The sequence below is a fragment of the Saccoglossus kowalevskii genome, chromosome 4, assembly GCF_978046115.1.
Source record: "Saccoglossus kowalevskii chromosome 4, keSacKowa6.1, whole genome shotgun sequence".
NCBI classification, from domain to species: Eukaryota; Metazoa; Hemichordata; class Enteropneusta; family Harrimaniidae; genus Saccoglossus; species Saccoglossus kowalevskii.
In genome coordinates, this window is record NC_140644.1 from 24,966,731 (window position 1) to 24,989,428 (window position 22,698).

The following is a 22,698-nucleotide window of genomic DNA, read 5'->3' on the forward strand; positions in this document are numbered from 1 at the left end:
AAATTGGAATTGTATTGCAAAGTATAGGAAGTCTCGCGTAGAGTTGTCATGTGATTTACAATAACATGGCGGATGTTTTGGTTTGAATGTTCATTGAACGCCGCACAAGGTTTTAAATAAATAAGAAAATAAATAAATTCAGCTATGTCAGCATATTCTCTAGTCAAGACAGGAAAGCTCAAATTGAAGGGAAGCAAGAGTGTAAGGTAAGTACAATATAGTCCATATATTACATATCGAAACGTTGCTGCAATGTAGCACCTGACATGGTCGTGTTCTTTGTACAATTCTCATTGTTGTGTTACTGGTGTGGATTTGACAGTATCACCTCGTTGACTTTCAGAAAAAAATGAGATATATGTCATATATTTCATCGGGAGGCACTGACACAGTATCACATAAATACTTGTACGTCATCAAATTATTACAGGTATTAATAGCATTCCGTTTCCACAAAAATTTGTGTCAGTTAAAATTAGTTACTGTATAGTCATGAAAAGGACCTCTCCAAGAAAAAGACATTCTTTTTTTGGGTAATCCTAACCCTGCCCTTCCACCCCTCCTCCATTTCAATTGTATATACAAATGTACTCCTCTTTGGGTCACTTATAATTATTTGGAGGGGCATATTTAATTACTTTGGGGGGGGGTGACAATGTGAAACTAACCTGACTCAAAACAGTTTAGATCTAGCTAACATTACCTGGCGGCTGAACAATATACAGTGTACGCTTTGTAATAAAATAAAAATGAACTATATACTATCACTCATCATGCAACTTTATTTCAAAACATCTATTTTCAGTTCTAAAAAACATAAGAAAAAGAAGAGAAAACGTGATGATGATGCGAATGATGAGAAAGAAGAAGATGCAGCAGCACATGGTGAGAGAACCTAGCTGATTCTTTTCCCCTCTGCAAATTTTCTACATTTAAAGCGTGGCTCTGCAATCCCTGGGATTGCACAACTTGACAAGTGATCATGGGAAATGAATGACACACCCATTGTTTACTAAGTATACAAATATTACCGAGCTCTATACATATTCATGATGGTACACAAGAGAAAAATATAATACTTAATGCATTCTGATTATCAAAAAGAGCCATTTTGCAAAGCACTCTAACCAGATACATCGTCATGGAGTGTGATTTGCATACCGAAATCTCATTGCCATCTTTCCTTTTTATACACTCAGAGCCACGTTTTCACAAAGTTTAACAGCTATGAAATTTCAGGATTTTCCGTTATTAATAATTAAAGCAGTTAACATATTTGGTATATCAAAAGCATATCCGCAATAGAAGCACACATAAACAAATTATTGCGTTTATTTATATTTTTGTTGAATATTAAATATAATAAAACATGAGCAATACCAGGATCTGCCACAATACCTCAATTTTGGACATTTTAAACTGCATTTGAACTTTCATGACCCTAACTCTACCTGGTGGTCGACATGTACTTAGAGTGAGTGCATGTTCTGGGTTAGTAACAGTGGTGAGTATGATATAAATTCACTGGCAGAGTTCATGACTGACACAAGTGTGCGCTTTATAGCCCTACATGTATGGAATACAATTATAAAGATATATTTTATTTTCAGGTGGCTGGTGGACTGTGAGTTCAATAGATGAAGTACATGGTACAGTTGCAATTGAAATGAATATTAATTCATATTTATTTGCTTTGGACACTGGTATATTCTCAGTTGGAGACATGCATATGGATGGTGAGTTCAAAACTAATTATGTATTCTTAAAATTAAACAGCTTTAATTCTGCGTGAAATAAATTTTTATAACTTTTATTTTGATGGAGTTACGATTGTTTTAATGTTAAAAATTCATCAAAATCAGGCATTTCTGCAATTTCGGACCTTGATCTCAGTCGAACATGGACAGATTTTGTTCAAACTTGGTATGAACAGTTAACCTCATACATGTAGGTCCTTGATGCAACTGATGGCTATTGTGTTGAATGAATGAATGCAGTTCTGGAGTCATATATCTAACATGGTCCTTTATGTTCAAAAACTTTGTAAATTTATTTATTAAACTTGAGAACTCATGGGGGCTATGTAATTACTTGTATTCTTACAATAATGGTGAGTGCCACAAAATATTTATCTCTGTTGAAATACTTTGATATGAACCAGTCGAATCACAGTATATTAAAGTAGCAATATCTCATTACTTTATCTGGTGTTTCTTGTAATGCCTAAATAGACAGGTGTAAGCTGCCGTCATTTACTTATCACAGACATACATTGTACAAGTATTAGTTTGAATCACAGTAAATCAGTTACTCTTCTAGTACTGTAAAATCTGTATTAGAAGCCGCGGCTTCTATTAAAATGGTACAATGCAACAGAGGGGATGCGGCTTCTATTAGAGCATGTACACATATGAGAAATGATGAATTTTTTATTCTAAATTATTCAAAAAGAATGGGTGCGACTTCTATTAGGGATGCGGCTTCTAATACAGATTTTACGGTAACCGTGTTTAAATGGACTACATATTTTTCCTGTGAATAATTAAAAGTTGTTTATTGTGTTGCAATTGATATAGCTACAGAAGGTCCACATCCACCTGAGCAGTTAATAGCTGTGAGAACGTCCGAACTGCAACCTGAGGTCGCCTTGAAGTCTGGCTACGGTAAATATCTGTCTGTTGACAACAATGGTACAGTAATTGGTCGTTCAGATGCCATTGGTCCAAGAGAAAAATGGGAACCAGTGTTTCAAGAAGTGAGTAATCTTGTAATGATGTAGCTGTGGGTTAAAAACAACTTGAGTGTTACTTATGCCAACAGGTCTGATGATTGGTTAAGAGTTTTTGTGGCTGACATATATGACCTTCACGAAAATGTTTGCTAATAATTTTATGCACCTCTAGCTGTATCGTCAGCAGGAATCATAATGACGTTTAAAATACACAACTGGCAACGATGGCATGGTTATATTATGAGGTATTTTTAGTAAGCTATGGGCATGAAAAAGCGGTATTATGCAAAAATTTTGAGAAATTTGCTACAACCTGACAATGTGGTAAAGAAAATGCTTGTTTAATGAGGTATGACCTACGGTACCCAACATGTGAGGAAGGGGTGGGATGATTTTCTGTTTCACTCAATCAATAGAGCAAGCAAAACACTCCACTTCCATGTTGGAACCACAGTCAAAAAATAACTAAATGAAAAGTTACATTTTGGTTTGAAAAATATGCAGCTTTTTTGCAAAAACAGGGACTTAGGGAAACACCTTAAGAAATAATGTCTCAAGTGATTGTTGATGAATTGTGTGTATATGCGATAGATTCAGTGGTGTATTCAGATTGTCATGTGAATGTGTTTTATTAGTATTCAAACAAATGTTCTGAACCGATCAGTCACACTCAAAGATAAAATACCGAAACAGTATTGTTATACCATTAATGTTTCTGTTTATAAAACAACCTGTGGGTAACATTCTCGCAACAGTTCATTAGCTAGCAACATTTGTTATAAGATAGACGCATGATGGTTGGCAATAATGTAAACATATTACGTCACAGTGCAATGGCATATAAGGACCACTTTTATACAGTACCAAGTAATAACATAAAGTATAAACAAACCTATGTATAAAAACATCAGTGTATCAACTCCACCTGTTTTTATGTGACAAGCCTTTCAGCAATATTTTTGAAAAATCGTCTTTGTTTAAAGACCAAAATATTACAAAGCATTCTGTTTGTAAAAAAAAAAAAACTTTTTATTTTGATCATCAAATATGGACCACTTGTTTTCAAAGACCATTTTAATGATGTTTTTTGGGTGACTGTTACGGTATGATGAGGTTGGACTGCACAGGGTGATGATGGGGATATTATTTATATTTTATATATACATGTAGGGAATATAAATTTTGCTAAATATACTGTTATGCATTTTTGGTTTCTATTTTCCAGGGTAAAATGGCATTGTGTTGTTACAATGGTTGCTTTTTATCCTCCAACGATGAGGGAGAGGTCATTGCAAAAAGTCGAACCGCAGGAGAAAATGAATTTTTAAAGGTATTTAAAAAGTCCATGTGATACAGTATTTGTCTTATATCAAATGAATAAACATTTGGTCAAATATCAGGATGTACTTCCTATGTAAATATTTTTCATTCCACAGTATTATTTTCATAAATATATGCCATGTTACATATTTATGGCCCAGCATTACATGGATTGAAAAATAAATTGTCTCAAAATGTCCTTTTGAATAGCTAAGTGGGAGATAAAACAAAACAAAAATAATATTAATAATTAAAACAAAATTAATTGCCTAGATTGCCTTGTTTGGAGTTAAAATTAATGAATGTACATCACATAGAGCATAGTCAAAAACAGTTTCAATTGAAAAACTTATCTTCATACTGATTTTGTGTAACAAACTTGGTAATCATTCTGCTATCCATGAGAAAGCCGTAACTGAGCAATACAAACCAGGCCAAGCATTTCTTTCACCAATAATTCACAAGCAGTAACTAAAGAAGAGACTGTTTTCCAGTGATTTCTATGCTGTCTGGCTATGGTCTTCTTGTCGCACTTTGACACAACAAATTGTTTCTTTGAACATTCGCCATTTTGTTTCACTATGATACTAGTAATAGTTTTATTAGAACTCTTTTCAGAGACACTTGAAGGACACAGGCAGCATGTACAGTGGGACAGTAATGTTTGTCTGTGGATTATCCCTCATTGTACGTTCACATAACAATGGAAGCCATGTCTCCGGAACACTCCAGCAGTACGGGACTCAAAATGCCAGCAATTTTCTGCAATTTTCATTCTTAGTGTATGTTTATAATAATTATAATGCAGCAAATCTGCAGTGTTTTATTATCCAAAACTGTTTTTCACAAATTTAAGTTTTGATTCAGTACAGCTTATTGGGATCACCGTCATTGCGTTTGGGCTAAAACATTCAAACTCACACTTATCGTGAACAAGATAATGACAAAGCGAAATACATCTGGGTTTTTTGAGAAAATGTTTTGTCATAAAATAATAGTTTGTTAAAGGTGCCAAGTATGAAATAATTAGGGGTTAAAAAATGACATGTGTAGAAATCAGAAGAGTACAGTAGGTCTTTTGATTATCGAGACACATTTCAATGGACTTGATTGCCGACAATGCATGACGCATTTTTACAATTTTTGCTATTTTTGTTGTCACGTGGTAATTATGTAAATAATGACTGTCCAGTTTGTGCAAACTTGTTCCTCTATACTCTATACTGCTTTTTAATTGTATACGCTAAATTACGGTTCTGAATGAGACAATAGACATCATCAAATTCTTCTTGCTACCTTAAACATTTGTTCTTCAATGTGTTTCATTTATTAAAGCAAAATTACCAGTATGTTCTCACAAAAATGTTAAAATAAAATAATATAATGTAATATAATATAATGTCATGTCATGTCATATCATATATCATGTCATATCATATATCATATCATATCATATCCCTGCCTACCTACTCAGTATTTTTTTTAGGCCGTTACTGGAAAAAAACAAATATGTTTTATTTGGCCTAAGTGTACAATATCAGATTTGGCAGTATAACCACACTTAATAAATGAGAGAATATATTATTACAAAAGGCTAGTTAGTATTTGTGTTAGAGTTACCCCTGCATTTATGTGTTTATACTCCATGGATTAAGTACAATCACTGTAAAAGCAAAACCAGCAATAGACACATAACCATAATACAATGATGTTTTTGTAGGTCAAATGTTACTTTTCTATCATTGTACCTGGGTTCCATGCATCATCATCTATCATTCTAATTGATTTGTGAATTCAACCGTTTCTTAATTGCCTTAAAGTTTGTTTACCACTAAGACTACATTGCGTTTTTTTTTTTGGTGTTTTTAGATTCGTTCTTCTGCACCCAGAGTGAAAAAAAAGAAGGATGATGTGCCAGAAGTGGACAAAGGAAATCTGAAATCATGCGAGCTTAGTTACGTGTAAGTTGTCACATCTTTTCTTTGTAAATTACATGTGAGTCAGCAATATTTTACTATTAATTAACACTGGAAGCTAAGCTACCCTGCTATACAAATTTTACTCCATATATTATGTACAGCATACAGAAGTATGTTCGTCAATGTGCCTAAGAAGGTGACTGTTGTAAACTTGGGCACTAAATCACTGATAACTTTGTTTTTGGATAAATAAATAAATAAATGGCCTACTATATGACATTATCACTTTAGTGGCTGTGATATAACTTGGAGGTTCCATTTTGTCACCAATCAGACTCTATGTAAAGTGTAACAACTTGTCACTGTAGCAAGTCTGGTAGGTCATCTGCTCAGTCAAATCAAAAGTTGTCTCTGTATTAGTGAGCAATTTTACTAACTTCCTGGTTGAATATATCTGAGGTTTGCAGTAATATGCAATGTAATGTTCCTATTAATGATGATAATAATCCTCAATCCTCAACCTCTGTTCATGAATGCTATACCCAGTTAGCGCTCGCTAGAATCACAAATAAGTCATAGATAAGTTATAATAATTAATATATACATGAGCAATATGCACACCAACAATTTGAACTAATTTGCATCAGTAATTCTCAAAGTATAAATGAAACCATTTTCTAAATTTTTCACAACAGTGGCTATGATGTCGCACAATCTTTTGCTAGAGAATCAAGATGGTGGACATAATACCAATGCAAAGTTAAAAATCTGGGGATTGAAAAAAACGATTTTTAAACAAATGTAGAGTTGTAGAGTTCATTCTTCTGGGAACATTGTGTTGTTGCTTACCTAAAACCTACTTAATCTGATAAAGTATCTCAGTTTCCCGCTCAAATGTAATTGCATTATGGTTATTAAAGCAGCTAATTTACATAATTAATCATTTTGAGTTGTGGGATGTAAATTTCAGCAACTAGATAACTTCAAAGTTTAAAGGGTGTTGCCAGTATGCAAATCTTTCTGTGAATATCTCACCCCACCCTACCCTTGAATTCAACTTCTATCTATTTTGTTTTTGCAGCAAAAAGTTTCAAAGTTTCCAAGATCGAAGACTGAAAGTAAACCCTGAGGACAGAGCAGACCTTAAAAAAGCAAGAAAAGAGGGAAGCCTGCATGAAACATTATTAGACAGGTAAACTTCGGTGATATTCTATTAATAACTAATTTGCATATGAATTCTTATTTTTTTATTCTTAGCCATAGTACATATGTTTACATTTTTGCTGGATTTTATTCTCACTGATTTATCTCTTCTGCAAAAATAAATTGCAATTGAAAATAAAGTGGTAATCTACATTACTTTGAAATTAATGCAAATATGTTTAGTTACCATGGAGATGAGGTACTCCATGCTGTCACCCCAAAGAATAGTTGCTAGTTCTAATCCATTTTGTGTTTGATCAAGATTAGTTTGATAGTAATAAATTATGACAATTGAATCAACAACATCAAATTCGAGAATATTATATTGTATGAACAATTATAGATGTTTTTTACCTTGCCTGTAATCAGTGTTCTCCCCAGGCCTTTCAAGCACTGCGAGCCTGCGTCGCTTAGACAAACAGCCGCGTCGCTTTTGTTTCGCCCGCGATCCTTGAAATCCTGCCCGCGATGCTTATTCACGTTGTATTGTTTACAAGTGTCAGCCTCGTCTAGCACATCTTTAAAACAATAACATGTATTGATCGAAAGGTAATCCCGCCTTTGTACATAGTTAGCCTTACAAAAACAGTGATAAAAACGGAAGTCTACAAGAAGTTACCAAGTCTATCAAGGGTGCGGAGCTGGCAAACCCCAAAATACTACGGTAGTAATAATTTGCCCATTGCGTCGGGATGGTCTATCCCGAGTTGCTGCACTGCGATTAATTGCGTTTTTACTACTTCATTGCCAGTGACACTAATTACCAAGAATTAAAAAAACAAGTGAAATTAAGTTGCATCGGAAAAAAAAACTGTAAATAAATCGAAGTAAAAAGTATTCAACTGCAGACGAGACGGACGAGGAAAAAACGAACCCTGACCTCTAAAAATACCTCATTCATAGTGCGTCATTACCGAGGAACGCCACCCTAAGGTGACGTAACGCATGTAGTGACATCACAACCGATGCATGCTGGGTTACAACGGAGATTTTGATTGAGGTAACAAAGATGGCGGCGCAGAGTGCATGTTTTTCCGCGATGTTTAAAAACAACATTTCGTTGGCGATTTTGATGTAATTTCTAAGTTAATCATCAATGAATCGTTTTAATTAAGCAAACATTCTAAGTTTGTGTATTTTTAAACAAAAAGTCAGGGACCGATGATCGCAACAGCAGCGGTGAATACCCGTTCAACGCAATGCCGTAAGCTGACAATGTTACGGTGATCGTAGCGTTACACAAATAATAGATAGATCAATGAAAAATCGCTGACTTTAGTTTTGAAATGCCATTGTAAAAAAAAATGTCATTATTGATTTATTAATTTCCTCATACAGATTTTACAAATTTAACAAACAAATTTCCCCCCCCCCCCCATATCCAGATTTCACACATACTTCGCACCACAAGTATGTACATCCATTTGATCATGAACTACCAAAGTAGTCCAATGGTGGCCCTTTATTTTTTTAAATTTGTAACCTCCATCAAGTTTTATTGCCCACTCCTGGTAGTATTCAAGCATCATCTCCCTCCTAAACCTAAGCCCCACAATGCACTATGTTTCAAGGTTTATTAGAAAGTATACAGTGATTTAGTTTATAAGGGGGCTGTACATTACATGACTTGCCCAGCAAAGGGGGTTGACCACACATCTCCACTAAACTGTAAGTCCAGTGAATCCCCCACAAACATCCCCGCTCCCACCTCCAGAGTCATACCCAATGTTTTTTGATAAATTACCAATTATATCATTGATTGAATCACATAATACTGTTGAACCTTTCTTTTTAGCTAACATATAATTTTAGCTAATCCATAATTTCACTAATTCAAAATAAATAAATGAGATCGTTGGCACTGAATTCATTCAGTGATCCAAATTCGCTAAACTGGCATTTAGCTAGATTAACGTGTTCAACAGTAGTTCACAAATCATGGGCAAGGTGATCAATAGTTTCATTATGTTTTTGTTTTTTTGTAGGCGGGAAAAAATGAAGGCTGATCGCTACTGCAAATGAGAGAAGACAATTATTCGATTTTTAATGTTTGATATTTGTCTGTGTATACATGTACATGTATACTTGTGTAGACAGATTTTAGAAATAACAGATCTACGAAAAGTCAATAAAGACACTACTTTTTTTTTACTCCTTTCTTGTGTTTGTTTTACATTGTTATGTATGTGTACATCTAGCTGCTCAAAAACGCTATTATTGTTAATATCACCAACTGTAATTTGAACAGATTATGGTTTTATGAACCTGCTCTAATATTTGTTCTTTCAGAAAGGCATCTCCAAGATAAAAACTTTGGTCAGTTGAACTTGAGAGTACCGGTACATCATTTTATGGCAGCCATGTTAGTCGAGTAAGCGCATGCAAGCGCATGTCAAAATAGTCAGATAGAAATGTACATGTATATTTTATTGTTGGTGTGCTTGTGAGACAGAGTTGACTTTCTTTATTCATGCTTATAATAGTTTATTATCTTATTCCGTATTTTCATTCTTCAAATTTTTTTTGGTTTTAATGATGATACCAGTAGTCAGCAGCCATTTGGCACCAACCGAGTATATTGCTGCTGTTAACATCAATGCCATGTTATCAATTTATAACATTATTGCATCACCCAGGCCCATATTTATCTCATTTGCTCTCCTGGTACATGTAGAGATGTTCTTGTGTAAATGACAGAAGTGTCTGTGTTCAAAATAAGTTGTATTTTTATCATCCTGTATACAGTAAATAAATAAAGTACAGTAAACCTAAGACTTACTTGCAGCAAAAGTTGAACAATTGTAGAAAATTGCATGCTTGTATACCCATATCCAGGATGTCACAACTGGTGATTAACATAACTCATAAACATAATTTTTTAAATAATCATTGTCATCAATAATTTCAACTTATACTTTGCAGTGTTTACCTTTGTTACTACTACTGTGGAATACTTTATTTTCGCTGGAATTAATTTTCGCTGAAAAGGCTTTTTGGGCATTTTGTAGGGAATTTATTTTCACTGATTTTTGATGAGTTTAATGTGAAATATAGGAAAAAAAGTATATTCGCTGGATTTTATTTTCACGGAATCATCCTTTCAGCGAAAATAGTGAAAATAAATTCCAAGCGAAAATAAAGTATTCTACAGTATATGGACATATTTAGGCAGATTATTCGGCACTATTTACATATGTGGTTACGTAGTTTTCAAATTAAGCTACATGTAGCTTTAAGCCAGGTTAAAGCAGGCAGAATGTTGAGTTGCACTCAGACAGTTTTGTATGTTCAAACTTTTGTACATACTGGTATATATCATTTTAATAGTAAAATTCTATTTGATGAAAACCCAAATTTGCTTGCATTATTTGACTGAAAGCTAGGTTTTGTGCGTGACTAAATGTCATTATTTCACAATGAATCGTTTGGTATATCAGGAATGTGTAATACACCATACTGCCTGGTTGCCCGTCTGCAACAATGAGGGATAATATTTGATTGATCGTCTCTATTATCTTACGACATATGGTCTGAAATAATGCATTACACATGTATGTACATGCACTGGTAATTAAAATTTCCAAACTGCAAATATGAGTGACATCAAGCCTGGCACGAAAATATTTCTACAAATGAAGATCGGTGTAAACACGGACAATAAAACTAAGACAAGAATTTATTTGAAAGCAAGCTGAAGTGCACTTTATAATACTAGAATTCTCATGAAAAATACATTTTCAGTGTACATTGGAATAAAAGAATATCTGACTTACTCGTACATGATGAATTCTCTCAACAAATTAAATAAAGATATTTATGTCATAGTAAGATGTAGGGAACATATACATCATGACATATTTTTATCAACTTGATAAACACAGAGCGATTCTAAAGTGGAAATTCAACAAAAATAAGCAGTTTCTATTTAGTTTGAATATGACGGGATTATTGAAATGTGACCTAGGATTAAATACTAACATTTGCTGATTTGTTTTTAGGCATCAATTGTATGGCATGCAGGTATGAAATGATTTATATCATATCCATATGTTCTTTTGGTAATCCACCTGAAATTAAATAAAAAATAAAATTTATAAATGTAAAGTAGAAATATGCAGTCATTGTTTTATAAAAACATACAAAGATATCTAGGAAATGAAACGTAGCAAGTCGGTGAAAGAGAAATGGCAGAGGTTATGATCAGCACCAATGTATAGCATATTTAAAGTGGGGGAGTAGTCACCTGCGCATGCGTCAGATGGCCTGGGGTAGTTGTATACGCCAATGACATCTGAATATATCTATTTTACGGGCATCTAATAACCTTACATTTATTAATGAACCAACATATCCAGAATGTCCAGAAAGTTGTTCCCTGTGACCAACTTTTTTACATTGAATCAAATAACATTATAAAAATAATAGTATAACAAATCATACTTTTAATAAACTAACGCAATATTAATTAACCAAAATGTTATTATTAATATTATTATGATGGTAATATTTTGTGTTATATACAGCGGATTGTGTGACGCTGCGTATTTGTGCATCGATGACGTAATTCTCGTTGCGCAATCATATAATTACCTCACAGTCCCTCTTGGATAGAGTGACTGTGATTACCTAATCAAATTATTTAACCTCATGCTATCTGTTTAAAGCGAGGGAGTCATCACCTGCGCATGCCCCAGATGGCCATAGCGTGTCATTGCTTACAAACAAGCGTCTATCCATGAACCTTTGCGTACTTAGCGTGTGTTATCGTTGCTTGGGACTCAATTCCCGGATGTGCGCAGGTGACGACCCTCTCGCTTTAATAAAACTCCTTCTGAAGTTTTTGCTTATTTACTTAAACTGACTGAAAATGAGATAATTATTATGCAAATTAGCTACTTAAATATGCACAGACATGGCCCCATAACTAACAATGTCCGCGTATTACCCTAAGGTACCTACCTATTTAACTAAATTTGATCAAAATCCACTCAAAAAGTGAGATTTTGCTTACACAGATAGGCAGACAAACAGACAGACCAAACTCATTACCTCCCTTGTGAGCTTTGCATACACAAGAGCTAAACATTTATTTATTGGAATATCTATGAAAGATATATGACTGTAAAATATTTAAATTTTTGTTGATAAAAATGGTGATATCATAATTTGTTGGCCAAACTAGTCACATAACCTGTTTCCATAACTCTGATGGAAAGACGTACATGTACATACATGTACATACATACATTACAGTTGTCAATAAGATTCAGTTTCTCATCAACTGTTGTGTAGATAAAAATGCTACCTTTTGCATTGATGAATCAGAGTTAGCAGCATGTTGTCTTTCAATATTTTGCCAGTAGGTAATGAGCACGTACATACATTACAGCATGTATATTTAGTCTGTATGTAAGTGTAAACTTTGATGGAATAGCCCTTTTACTGTGGGGTTAATTAATTCAGCTTGCATGTGTGGGTTGGGTGTACATTCAAAACATTTTGTGGAAAAGAAAAAAAAATCCATGTGATCTGCAATTTGCAAAACAAGCTGGTTTCGTTTCAGGTCAAAATACTTATTTTCCCATGTGTGTTTGCATTCGATCAGTCTGCTGTCTCTGAAATGATAATAGAATGTGCTAGGGTGTTGTGAAATTGTGGTGCCTCTTAGTCCTAGGATATGGATACATAGTTTTGTTTTACAATATTAACTTGATTGTAATTGATAAGCAATACTGTGGAATACTTTATTTTCGCTGGAATTAATTTTTGCTGAAAAGGCTTTTTGGGTGTTTTGCTTGGAATTTATTTTCACTGGTTTTTGATGAGTTTAATGTGAAATATAGGAAAAAAAGTATACTCGCTGGATTATATTTTCACGAAATCATCCCTTCAGCGAAAATAAAGTCTTCTACAGTACTTCTTTAGGTATAGCAATGTTGTTAGCAAAACAACGATGTAAATTGCAACATTACCCAGTGGATTATTCTTGCATAAATCAAATTCCTAACTTTTCTTTGATTCAATGTTTTACAGTATAGATCAGAGGCTGTACATTTAGTGTGTATATTATGTAGAGAGTTGTTAACAATGAGAGATTTCACTTTAGTTCACTACATGTATATAGAACTGGTGATACATAAAACATTTCCTAGTAACTTCACGCATTAGACCAAAGACTAATAATTAGTGAGCTATATATAACTGTCCTCACCTGATATTTTAGTTTTTAACACCAACATAAGAAGTAGTCTTGCCAGTTTTCTGTATTGTTTGCAAGAGTTCATCAGAACTGAGGGTGGAATCAACGTAGACTTTCTGGGCATCCATATCGATTTGGAAATCAGTCACTCCTTTATCTGTGCACAATTTACAAAAACAAGGAAATGTGTTTATTTTTTTAACAACAACAATTTATTGACACAACACTATATATGGTTCATACAGCAGTATGGTCACTAAACAGAGCTATAACTATCAACTAATTTCAAAATAGAATATACATATACAAATCATGGTTATGTTCAGACTTGAAGGAATTACCCCTGTAGTAGAATTGTAATTTTAGCAATCAATGTAAAAATAACATTGTTTCAATCTAGCATAGTGATTACACAATACATACCAGGTTTAAGTTTATTCAGTACTCTTGTCACAGCACCAGAGCACCCTTCACAGGTCATTTCCACTTGAAATTCATGTTTCTGAAATGAACAGGAAGGAAATTTACTACATTTACTACACTTGATTTGAAATTACCTTGTCCAACATACAGTCTGTATTTGAAGATGTGTATTTTACATCATAAATTCAACTGGATGTGGCTTGAACTGTCGTCAGTAAGATCACAACATGGCCACTGGAGCACAATCCAAATCACAAACTTATAAGTCCTATAATGATTTGATAATGGAGCAACAATCACTTTGTTGGTCACTGTACATGTAGTTCAGTGGCCTCAATAAAGCACTGAACTTGGCAGACATGATACATTTGTATATCATATTTGCTCTATTAATAGTGCATGCGCTTATGTAATTAAATTAACGAGGTGTTTCTATGGACAAAAAAAAAGATTTTAATGATTCAGTATACTACTACAAATACAATTTTGGGTTGCATGTGCTTATATTGGAGATGTGCTTTTAATGGAACAAATATGGTATGTGGGTTAGATAGTGTGATTTTACTTGGGTGTGCCTAACTTTGGGTTACTCAGTTCAAGGTCAGGTCAAACTCATATGATTTTCTGTCATAGATCAAACTTTTTGGCATATAATATACATTGTCTTGGTTTAGTTACACCATCATCAGTTATATTGAGTTTGGTAAAAAGTGAAAGTATAAAGTACTAGTAGTTATAATTATATTAACAAGTTTTAATTATTCTGTATGTGTGAATAATGTGTTTGCATATCTTTTGTATCCAACCACTGGGCATTAGAAGCAATATTATGGTGGCATACTGCAAAATACCTCATTTTAGCTGGAAATAAATTTCACTGAGAAGGCATTTTTGCTGTTTTATAGTTTTTTTTTCAGTGTTTTTTTGTAAAAGATAGAAAAATATTCTTACAGGATTTTATTTTCACTGATTCATTCTAAGTGAAAATTAAGTTGTCATCAAAATTGCACATGTGCACTTAATACATTACTTCTTCTGCAGAATGAGCTGATCTCATATCTCTTTGTCATGAATAATTCCAGCCATGGCAAACTGTACACAATTTTGAGTGATTAAATACAAAATATTAATTTTATTATAAATTAAAATATTATATGTTGCATTCCTAAACTTACTAGTATATATTATGAAGTCTTGCAAGTATTGTTAAAAATGAAAAAAAAAGCATGAAACTGGTACCCAGGTGGAATTTGCAATTTGTTTTAAAATGATTAGTGATCAGGACAGGTCATTGCAGTTGTGTTGCATTATTGTATATTGAAATAACTATTTTTACTATTTCAAATCTCAATAACAGCTCATTATATAAACATAAAATTTAGTAATTGTCTAGCCACCAGTATGAAGATGAAAAACTGACATATTCATGTCTATGACTGACATTTGTGTACCATATCTCACGTCATGGAAATGGTTACAACTCATCTAGTAATTTTCTAGTACCCGTACATATATTTATTTTATGCCCCCCTAATTTTAATGGAACATCCCCTTTTTCAGAACACATAGGGGAATTGTTAGGGTTAGGATTCATGCTATGGGTGCCCCCTTAATGAACTCGTTCAAAAATAAACAATGACCTTGATTTCATCTTGTCACCAAAAATGGGGCAAATCCAACTAAAATTATTTCTTTGGGCCTGTATAGCTTGTATTGCCAGTTTTGTGCTTTTCCGGCGGGCCACGATCTCGCCTGAATTTGACGCAAATCCACTGGACTACCGCCGCCGGTCACAATCGGCCACGGACACATCCAACCGTAGTTTAGGATTCGGTTAGGATTATATAACCCCCGATGTACTATAAAATAAGAAAGGGTATGCAACTCATATATATGATCGCTGTAAACGAATATGACTGGTTTCTGACTAAAATCACCAAACACACCCACTTGATTATTACACTCATATTTACCCAATTACGTAGTGTTTTGTCAATTAAATGCTGAGAAAGTGGAGGTTTTTGAGCACGGGCACCGCCAACGGAAGTTTAGGGTCGGGTTAGGGTTATATAACCCCAGTATACTAAATGAAATATGTAGTATACTATATAGTGGGGTTCTCACCACCATAGCTAAATTTGTTAACCATAAACTGCTGTCGCAAGTGTCCGTGTGCGTTGCAGTGTCTGGGTCGGAATATTCTAATAACTTACCTGAGAAGCCATCGTGACGTAAGCGTGTTTAAACAGACTAGATTTGTGTGAAGGGAGTGAAACAGTGTTGTGTCTGGTCAAGTACAGCGCAGACAGATGAATGGGTTTCTTTTATCGGGTCTGGCCTTTTATACAGTTGTCATTTGATATAGCACGTGACTTGTCCACGTGATTTTTTTCTAGCATCGGCCTCATTTAAATATGATCAGGTGATAGTTTTTTAAATGGCGGCAGTCGTCGTGCCGCGTCCTGTTCGATATGGGACTCATAGCGACTTATACAACGCGTGTAAAATCCTCGGGGCGGACATCCGGGCATTTTCTACCGCCTGGCAACCCTCGCGGTGAAAACAAAGACCAAAAACTCGCAGAAAACGGTACTTTGCGATGGTTGTTGAGAGTCCCCTGAACAGTGTAACAAGATTAGCCCTACGTGTGTAACATATATGAATTTGGTTGTTCAGGATTACTTCAAAGTTGAGTTTGTGTTGTTTTCTCGAGTTTTCACCGGCTCCACCGGCGTTCCACAGCAGCGCGCACAAAGCCTAGAAATACGTGGTACAGTGGTGCGCGTCTTAGCAACGTAGAACGTCCGTGACGTAGCTCCGCCCCCGAGGATACATTGTTTATTTACATGAAATTCGAACACGCGCTGCCCGACGACCACCGCGCTTTAAGTTTATTCGGTGTTTATTTTATCGAATTTTAATAACACATCGACAGGATACAAAACAACTCGGAATAAAATAGGACAGAAAGGCAAATTGACGACCAATGAAAATGTCACGTGAATTACACCACGACTTCCTCGGTAATCGATTTCTAAACGAAAATGCACCGTGCTGACTGATTGAGTGACTGCTAAAATATGCGAAAATCGGTGGCACACTGGGAGTAAACCCCTTCTCATACACACACAAAATGGAAATTAAAACAAGACGGTCATTCGAATATTTCCGTCCATATTTTTACAAGCGTGAAATGATAATACGCCAAATTTATACATTTTTCTATAAATTGTACTATCGGACTATACTAAATTCGATAACTAGAATTTGTTTTAAATGTTAACTGAACCTAGTTAAAACAAAAGTGTAAGTTGCCCGTAACTCGAATTTCTGTTAACTGTTGATTGAACATCGAGTTACAATCTGGGCGTGGCTTTACAAACGTGGACGTGGTTTCTAAACTACGGGCGTGGGTTTTTATCATAAAAAACAATGATAAAAAAACATTCCGACATTTTCTTGGATGGTTGACCCGTGATTTGTACTATCTATTTGTGTTTTGTGCGTTCATTCATTGTGTAGATTTCACTCAGTTTGAAAGCCAACAAATATGGCTGAAAACTTTGATTGAAAAAAAATGGATTTAACCACTTTTTGTAGACTTGCATAAAGTCTCTTGCTTTTTGTTGTGCGTTTTTCAATAAAATAAGATATCATGGGAGTGTGTATCTGAACATATCTATTTTACGGGCGTCTAATAACCTTACATTTATTAATGAACCAACATATCATACCGGAATGATATGAAAATAATAGTATAACAAATTATACTTTTAACACACAAAAGCAATATTAATTAACCAAAATGTTATTATTAATATTATTATGATGGTAATATTTTTTTCTAAATAGCGGATTGTGTGCCGCTGCGTATTTGTGCATCGATGACGTAATTCTCGTTGCACAATCATATAATTACCTCATGGTCCCTCTGGGATAGAGGGACTGTGATTGCCTATTCAAAATAATTAACCTCATGTCATCTCAGATGGGTAATTCAAGGAAATACTCACTATTACGGGACGCCTGGTTGGCTGAAAATGAGTATGCGCACTTGATTTACCCAGAACTCTGCGCGAATCTCCCTTGATTCTGGCTGCTGGCCATTTTCGCTCATGAAATCGTCGGATATCATCAGAAAACGCGGGATTTGGGCAGTTTTGAATAAAACCAAGTTAGCGATTATGAACAATGGTTATTAACGTAATACCCCTTCCCCTCTAAACTTTTTGTTTCGCATTTTAAGGTAATTTATATACGTATAGCGGAAGATTTTTTTTTAAAATTAGTATTTAATTAATTTTCAGCTCCCAAGTGACTGTGGGCGAGATCCCTGCATCTGTTTAAAGCGAGGGAGTCGTCACCTGCGCATGCGCCATATGGCCATAGCGTGTCATTGTTTAGAAACTAGCGTCTACCCATGAGCCTTTGCATTTTTAGCGCGTGTTGTTATCGTCGTTTGGGACTCAATTCCCGCGCGTGCGCAGGTGGCAGGTGCTTTAAAATTTACTGATATAAGACATCGCTTACTGCAAAGTGTTATTTAGTAAAATATTTAGATATCATCCTGCGTGTATAAGCAATTTATGCTATAGTACGTAGAAACTGAAATTGCCATCGTAACATTCACGGAATATTATTAATTTTCGCTTTAAAAAGCGAAATTTATACATTTAGTATTGAATATATATACCCGGTATATAGAACAAATCTTAAAATAGTTTTATGTTTCGAAAGGTGATTACTCAAGTTTTCTTTGCCGGGCAAACAACTCAAGTATGACGGTTTTCATGCCACACTGTCTGCATCTGTGAACCGGTTATCGAACAAAGTTTCGTCGTCAACACTGAACGGTTTCAACGGTGGGTCAGAATAGTTGTGGAGAGTAGGATGGGGTCGTCGAACGGGACTCAAGTAACGACGAACAAAAGTTGACAAAAGTCATGAGTAAGGTTGTGTTGAGAGCTGTTCAAATTTGTTGACCCAAGTCGCTGGATTTCTTTGGATATTTTTTGGATTATTTTGTCAATATTTTCCGCCTCTTCTCCTAGACGATAAATAATAACTGGTCCAAGACCGTTTTTTTTAAACAAATAAATACAATACAAATCAAGCGTGAACCCCTGGGGACACAAACTTCAAATTAACATAACAAACATGCTGAATAACGACGAAAATATACTGTTCCACAATAGGTATTTTACTATTTATTCATTCAGTGCATTCAAAACCAAAAATAGCTGCAATAGAGGTATCCATCAATTTTTCTCCGATTTTTAATTTTAATATTACATCATTAGTGTCAATTTGTGACGGCCATCGTCGAGATATGGGCATTGAAAGCATGGTATATACGCTATATGCTGACGTTGAACATTAAATCACTTGGGGAAAATGAAAAACTACAAGTATTTGGTCGCGGGTTTGCATCGGGTCTCTAGAGGGCGCCATCTATTGAAATCCACTGAAAAATGTATGTGTTATTTCCTCTAATAGTGTGTGTCGTACAGGTGTTTACGATTCTCATCACGTGACCGATATCAATGAAATCAACTGAATAAATGATTACGTTGACCCAGTGTAGGGTTACTTGCAATTGCAATGCGTCTAAAACAATATTTTGGTAAGATTAGGTAACCTTCTATGTGGTTATATTTATAACAAGCAAAAAATGCCCGAAATCACAGCTATTGTATCTTTAAATTGTATTTTTCTAAATAGAGGCAATATAGATTTGACGATTGAGCTGGCATAAAAAAACACATCACGGCATCACTCCTTGTCGTGGTGGACACCTGCAAAATAAAAAAAATAGAATATTGTAAATTAGTAGAGCCGTATAAACAAGTTGCTGGCATGCCAGTTGCCACCTGTTGCTACACAATGATACATTGTACTTTTAAATACGACCACGTGTTAAACACAACTTATTTCATTTGCATATAGGAATTGAACATTATTAATTAATTTAAATGAGACTTGAATAACACAGCACGAGCTCTGTAATAATTAAACTGAGTGTCAAATTAAACATATTGTTCAACGCTTTTGCCTCGCTTAATCTTATTAATGTCCCGGCCCACTACTGTAACTGTAACTAAACAAACATACCAGTACTGTTGCAATAACCATCTTATTTTACCTCCATGCAGCAACGTTCTTGGGGCCACATTGATATCCTTATGAGTTCAATAATTTCTAGCAGCATATCTCAAATTTGTCAACTTTGAGCTGTTAATAGTTTTTAGGCAAATCTAAGTTCCGTGAGTGTTGTGAGAAATACAAATATTCGATATAAGAAAAATAGTTGTACTCCAAAAACTAACCTGGTAAGATTTTAATCACTCTGGACAAGGGAACATTGCTTCCCCGTCTTCTTTATGATCGTCAACACTTCGTCTGATGGCAAAGACGAAGAGACAAGCACCTTCTGGTTTTCCATGTCAATCTTAACGCTCTCAACGCCTGAAAAAAATAACAGATATGAAATTACACAAATAACTATGGAATTGACGAACATTATTTGTGCATGAAGACTACTAGGTCAGAGACGTGCACAACAATTTTTAATGTTTTTTTTTTTCTTTCCCTGTTCTGTTAAGTGAGATATTTGTTTTGATTATTTTGTATTTTGTTAAAAAATGTTATTGTTTTCCCCACGTTTCTTAGGTGGGATTGCCCTTTCCACGATATCAACATTCTTCGCACCCACCACGAACCGTATTCCATCCCAATATATCATTTATAATTGCGTTCTGGGAACAGTCAATTAATATTTCAATTTGTAAGCCAGTAAAACGTTTTTTTTTTTTTTTTTTTTTTTTTTTTTTTTTTAAATATTTATCGTCAGTGGCGTAGGCCTGATCCGATAGCAATTGTGTGTGATGGATATTGTTTACTGGTATGAGAAATTCGCTAAAACAGAAATTGGGCATTTCAATGAGGGGCGTATTTATTGCGGAAACAGAGACGCCACACAACCAGACTTGGCAATACTCCAAAAACAAACAAACACACTCATGTATAATAATTATGAATACATAACATTTTTTTTTTATAAATATCTAAATTCGAAGCGTTTCGAAAATTAAGATAGAAAACAAAATTGGACAATCGATGTATTTGTATATTTGAACAATGTAACCGTAAAATTCGTATACTTTTCACTATGAATATATCTTTAAAATAAGGATCGTTTTACCTGGGCTTCTTGTTAATACCTTGGTTACAGCACCAGAGCATCCCTCACATGCCATGTGAACTTTAAATTCGTATTTCTAAAGAAATATAAAGTAAATAAATAAGTAAATAATTTATGATACAATGGAATGCGTTTTTTACATGGACACACCTTAAGCACGGAACACTCTCACACAGGTGTCTAGTATTCGTCATTGCATAAATTTTCCGTAAATATCTGATATTGTAACAGTAGTCCAGGCCGTTATCACCATTTCTGCGTATGACACGAAGAGTACCTGAGAAGCCATTGATTTTTCTTGGGGTAAATCTTCTAAATTCTGTGTCGCAGACAGTCGGAATGTGCTGGCTGAACAAAGTTCCAGTACAATGATTTTAAATGTTTGCTTAGTGCATTGTTTTGTGTCATGTGATATGTCATGTGGCTACGTCAGCTGATCGCTAATTATCATAACCCAAGGACATTCGGTCAGGTGATACGTAGTCTACCGTTCCAAATCACTGGTTCGAGTTATGAATAGTGTATGGTGTATGTGAACAGAAGTCAGTGATTACAAACTCTGATATTATATTAAAGGAACATGACGTGCATCTAATTACCTGGGATCAGGGTAGGGAGTGTACCGGAGTTTTCTAAGACAGAAATTGTAACCGGAAGTGTTAGTTCTTAACATAAATAATTGCGCAGCGCAGTAAATAATGGCACAGTGAAAATGGCCGAGGCGGCAACAATGGCACACTGTATTATGGCAAAACATAATACGATACATAAAACAAGGACTGTGTTTGTTTTGGGGATTCATTTTTACTAGAAAATATCCGACGCCGGGGTATATTTTGAAAACTTAAAAAACTTATCAAGGCAGCTCACAAAAAAGTGAACACCGTCAATGTTTAATATACCCGTTTATGGTGTAGCAATGCTGAATATATAAGTACACGGTTGTCGGTTACTAAGGGATTTAATAATATGCAACTATTTGATTCAATATAAATAAGTCGTGCTTGCAACGTACAGTCATGGTAAATAATAAATAGAACGATGTCAGATGTTTCCAACTATATAATTATTGCTTGTATATTTGATATCGTTTATGTCTATTATTCCTGATCGTGTCTTTAAATACCATGACACAATTTGCCGTTATTTCCTGGTCATTTTTTTCAGACTCATAATTGTGTGTTTTTGAGATGTACTTTGGGGGAAATGGTATATAATGTATGTATTTATTATCAATTGTATACTGTCATCGGTACAAACTAGTATTTTGAGGACGGGCAACTTGAACACGATCACAGTCTGCCCTGTCCTTTATGTCATAAAATAAAATAATGCTGTTCGGGGGATGGATTTTCTAAGAAATAACATATTTTTGTTTATAACGGAGTGCCAGGGAAATGAAATGGTTATGAATAATTTCACAACATCATAACATAGTTGACAAACATTTCAATACCCGCATTACTCTTAAATATGTTAACAGTACACATAAGTAGTATGTGTCATATTCGACAGATTGTGTTTGCTCGAGTAAGTCATGGTCGATGAGGACGTTATCAGGGGGGAATCTTCTCTTCTCTCGGGGTCTCGACACTTGCCAGGGGGGAAATCGTCTCGTCTCTCTATCTCGTCCCCTTGAGGTACGGGATCGGGAAAGTCACTTTAACTTTACAGTCAAATAAGACACACACAACGAAATACG

At 34.8% G+C, this 22,698-nt stretch overlaps 3 protein-coding genes across 4 annotated transcripts; 1 reads left to right on the plus strand and 2 right to left on the minus strand.

The window, feature by feature from the left end:
• The first annotated feature begins 6 nt into the window (after nt 1–6).
• LOC100368334 (protein FRG1-like) lies at nt 7–9,945 on the plus strand. Of its 2 annotated transcripts, none has more exons than XM_085497993.1 (8): nt 7–206; nt 806–885; nt 1,611–1,736; nt 2,550–2,755; nt 3,957–4,061; nt 5,921–6,012; nt 7,052–7,162; nt 9,159–9,945. In XM_085497993.1, exons 1-8 carry the CDS (start codon nt 145–147, stop codon nt 9,193–9,195), a joined length of 819 nt encoding a protein of 272 aa, XP_085354119.1. In that variant the 5' UTR covers nt 7–144; the 3' UTR covers nt 9,196–9,945. The 2 variants fall into 2 exon arrangements, with proteins under 2 accessions (XP_085354119.1, XP_002736728.1); XM_002736682.4 differs by having other exon boundaries at nt 2,577–2,755.
• A 903-nt stretch (nt 9,946–10,848) lies between these two features.
• Nucleotides 10,849–16,148, minus strand: LOC100368481 (copper transport protein ATOX1-like). Its single transcript, XM_006818868.3, has 4 exons — nt 16,009–16,148; nt 13,796–13,874; nt 13,385–13,529; nt 10,849–11,240 (listed from the first exon to the last, which is right to left on the minus strand). The coding sequence occupies exons 1-3, from the start codon at nt 16,018–16,020 to the stop codon at nt 13,393–13,395; spliced, it is 228 nt and encodes a 75-aa protein (XP_006818931.1). The 5' UTR covers nt 16,021–16,148; the 3' UTR covers nt 10,849–11,240; nt 13,385–13,392.
• Nucleotides 16,149–18,974: 2,826 nt separating this feature from the next.
• LOC102802938 (copper transport protein ATOX1 homolog) lies at nt 18,975–21,391 on the minus strand. The gene is made up of 4 exons (XM_078010905.2): nt 21,274–21,391; nt 20,997–21,072; nt 20,122–20,260; nt 18,975–19,590 (listed from the first exon to the last, which is right to left on the minus strand). The coding sequence occupies exons 1-3, from the start codon at nt 21,283–21,285 to the stop codon at nt 20,133–20,135; spliced, it is 216 nt and encodes a 71-aa protein (XP_077867031.1). The 5' UTR covers nt 21,286–21,391; the 3' UTR covers nt 18,975–19,590; nt 20,122–20,132.
• Nucleotides 21,392–22,698: the final 1,307 nt, after the last annotated feature.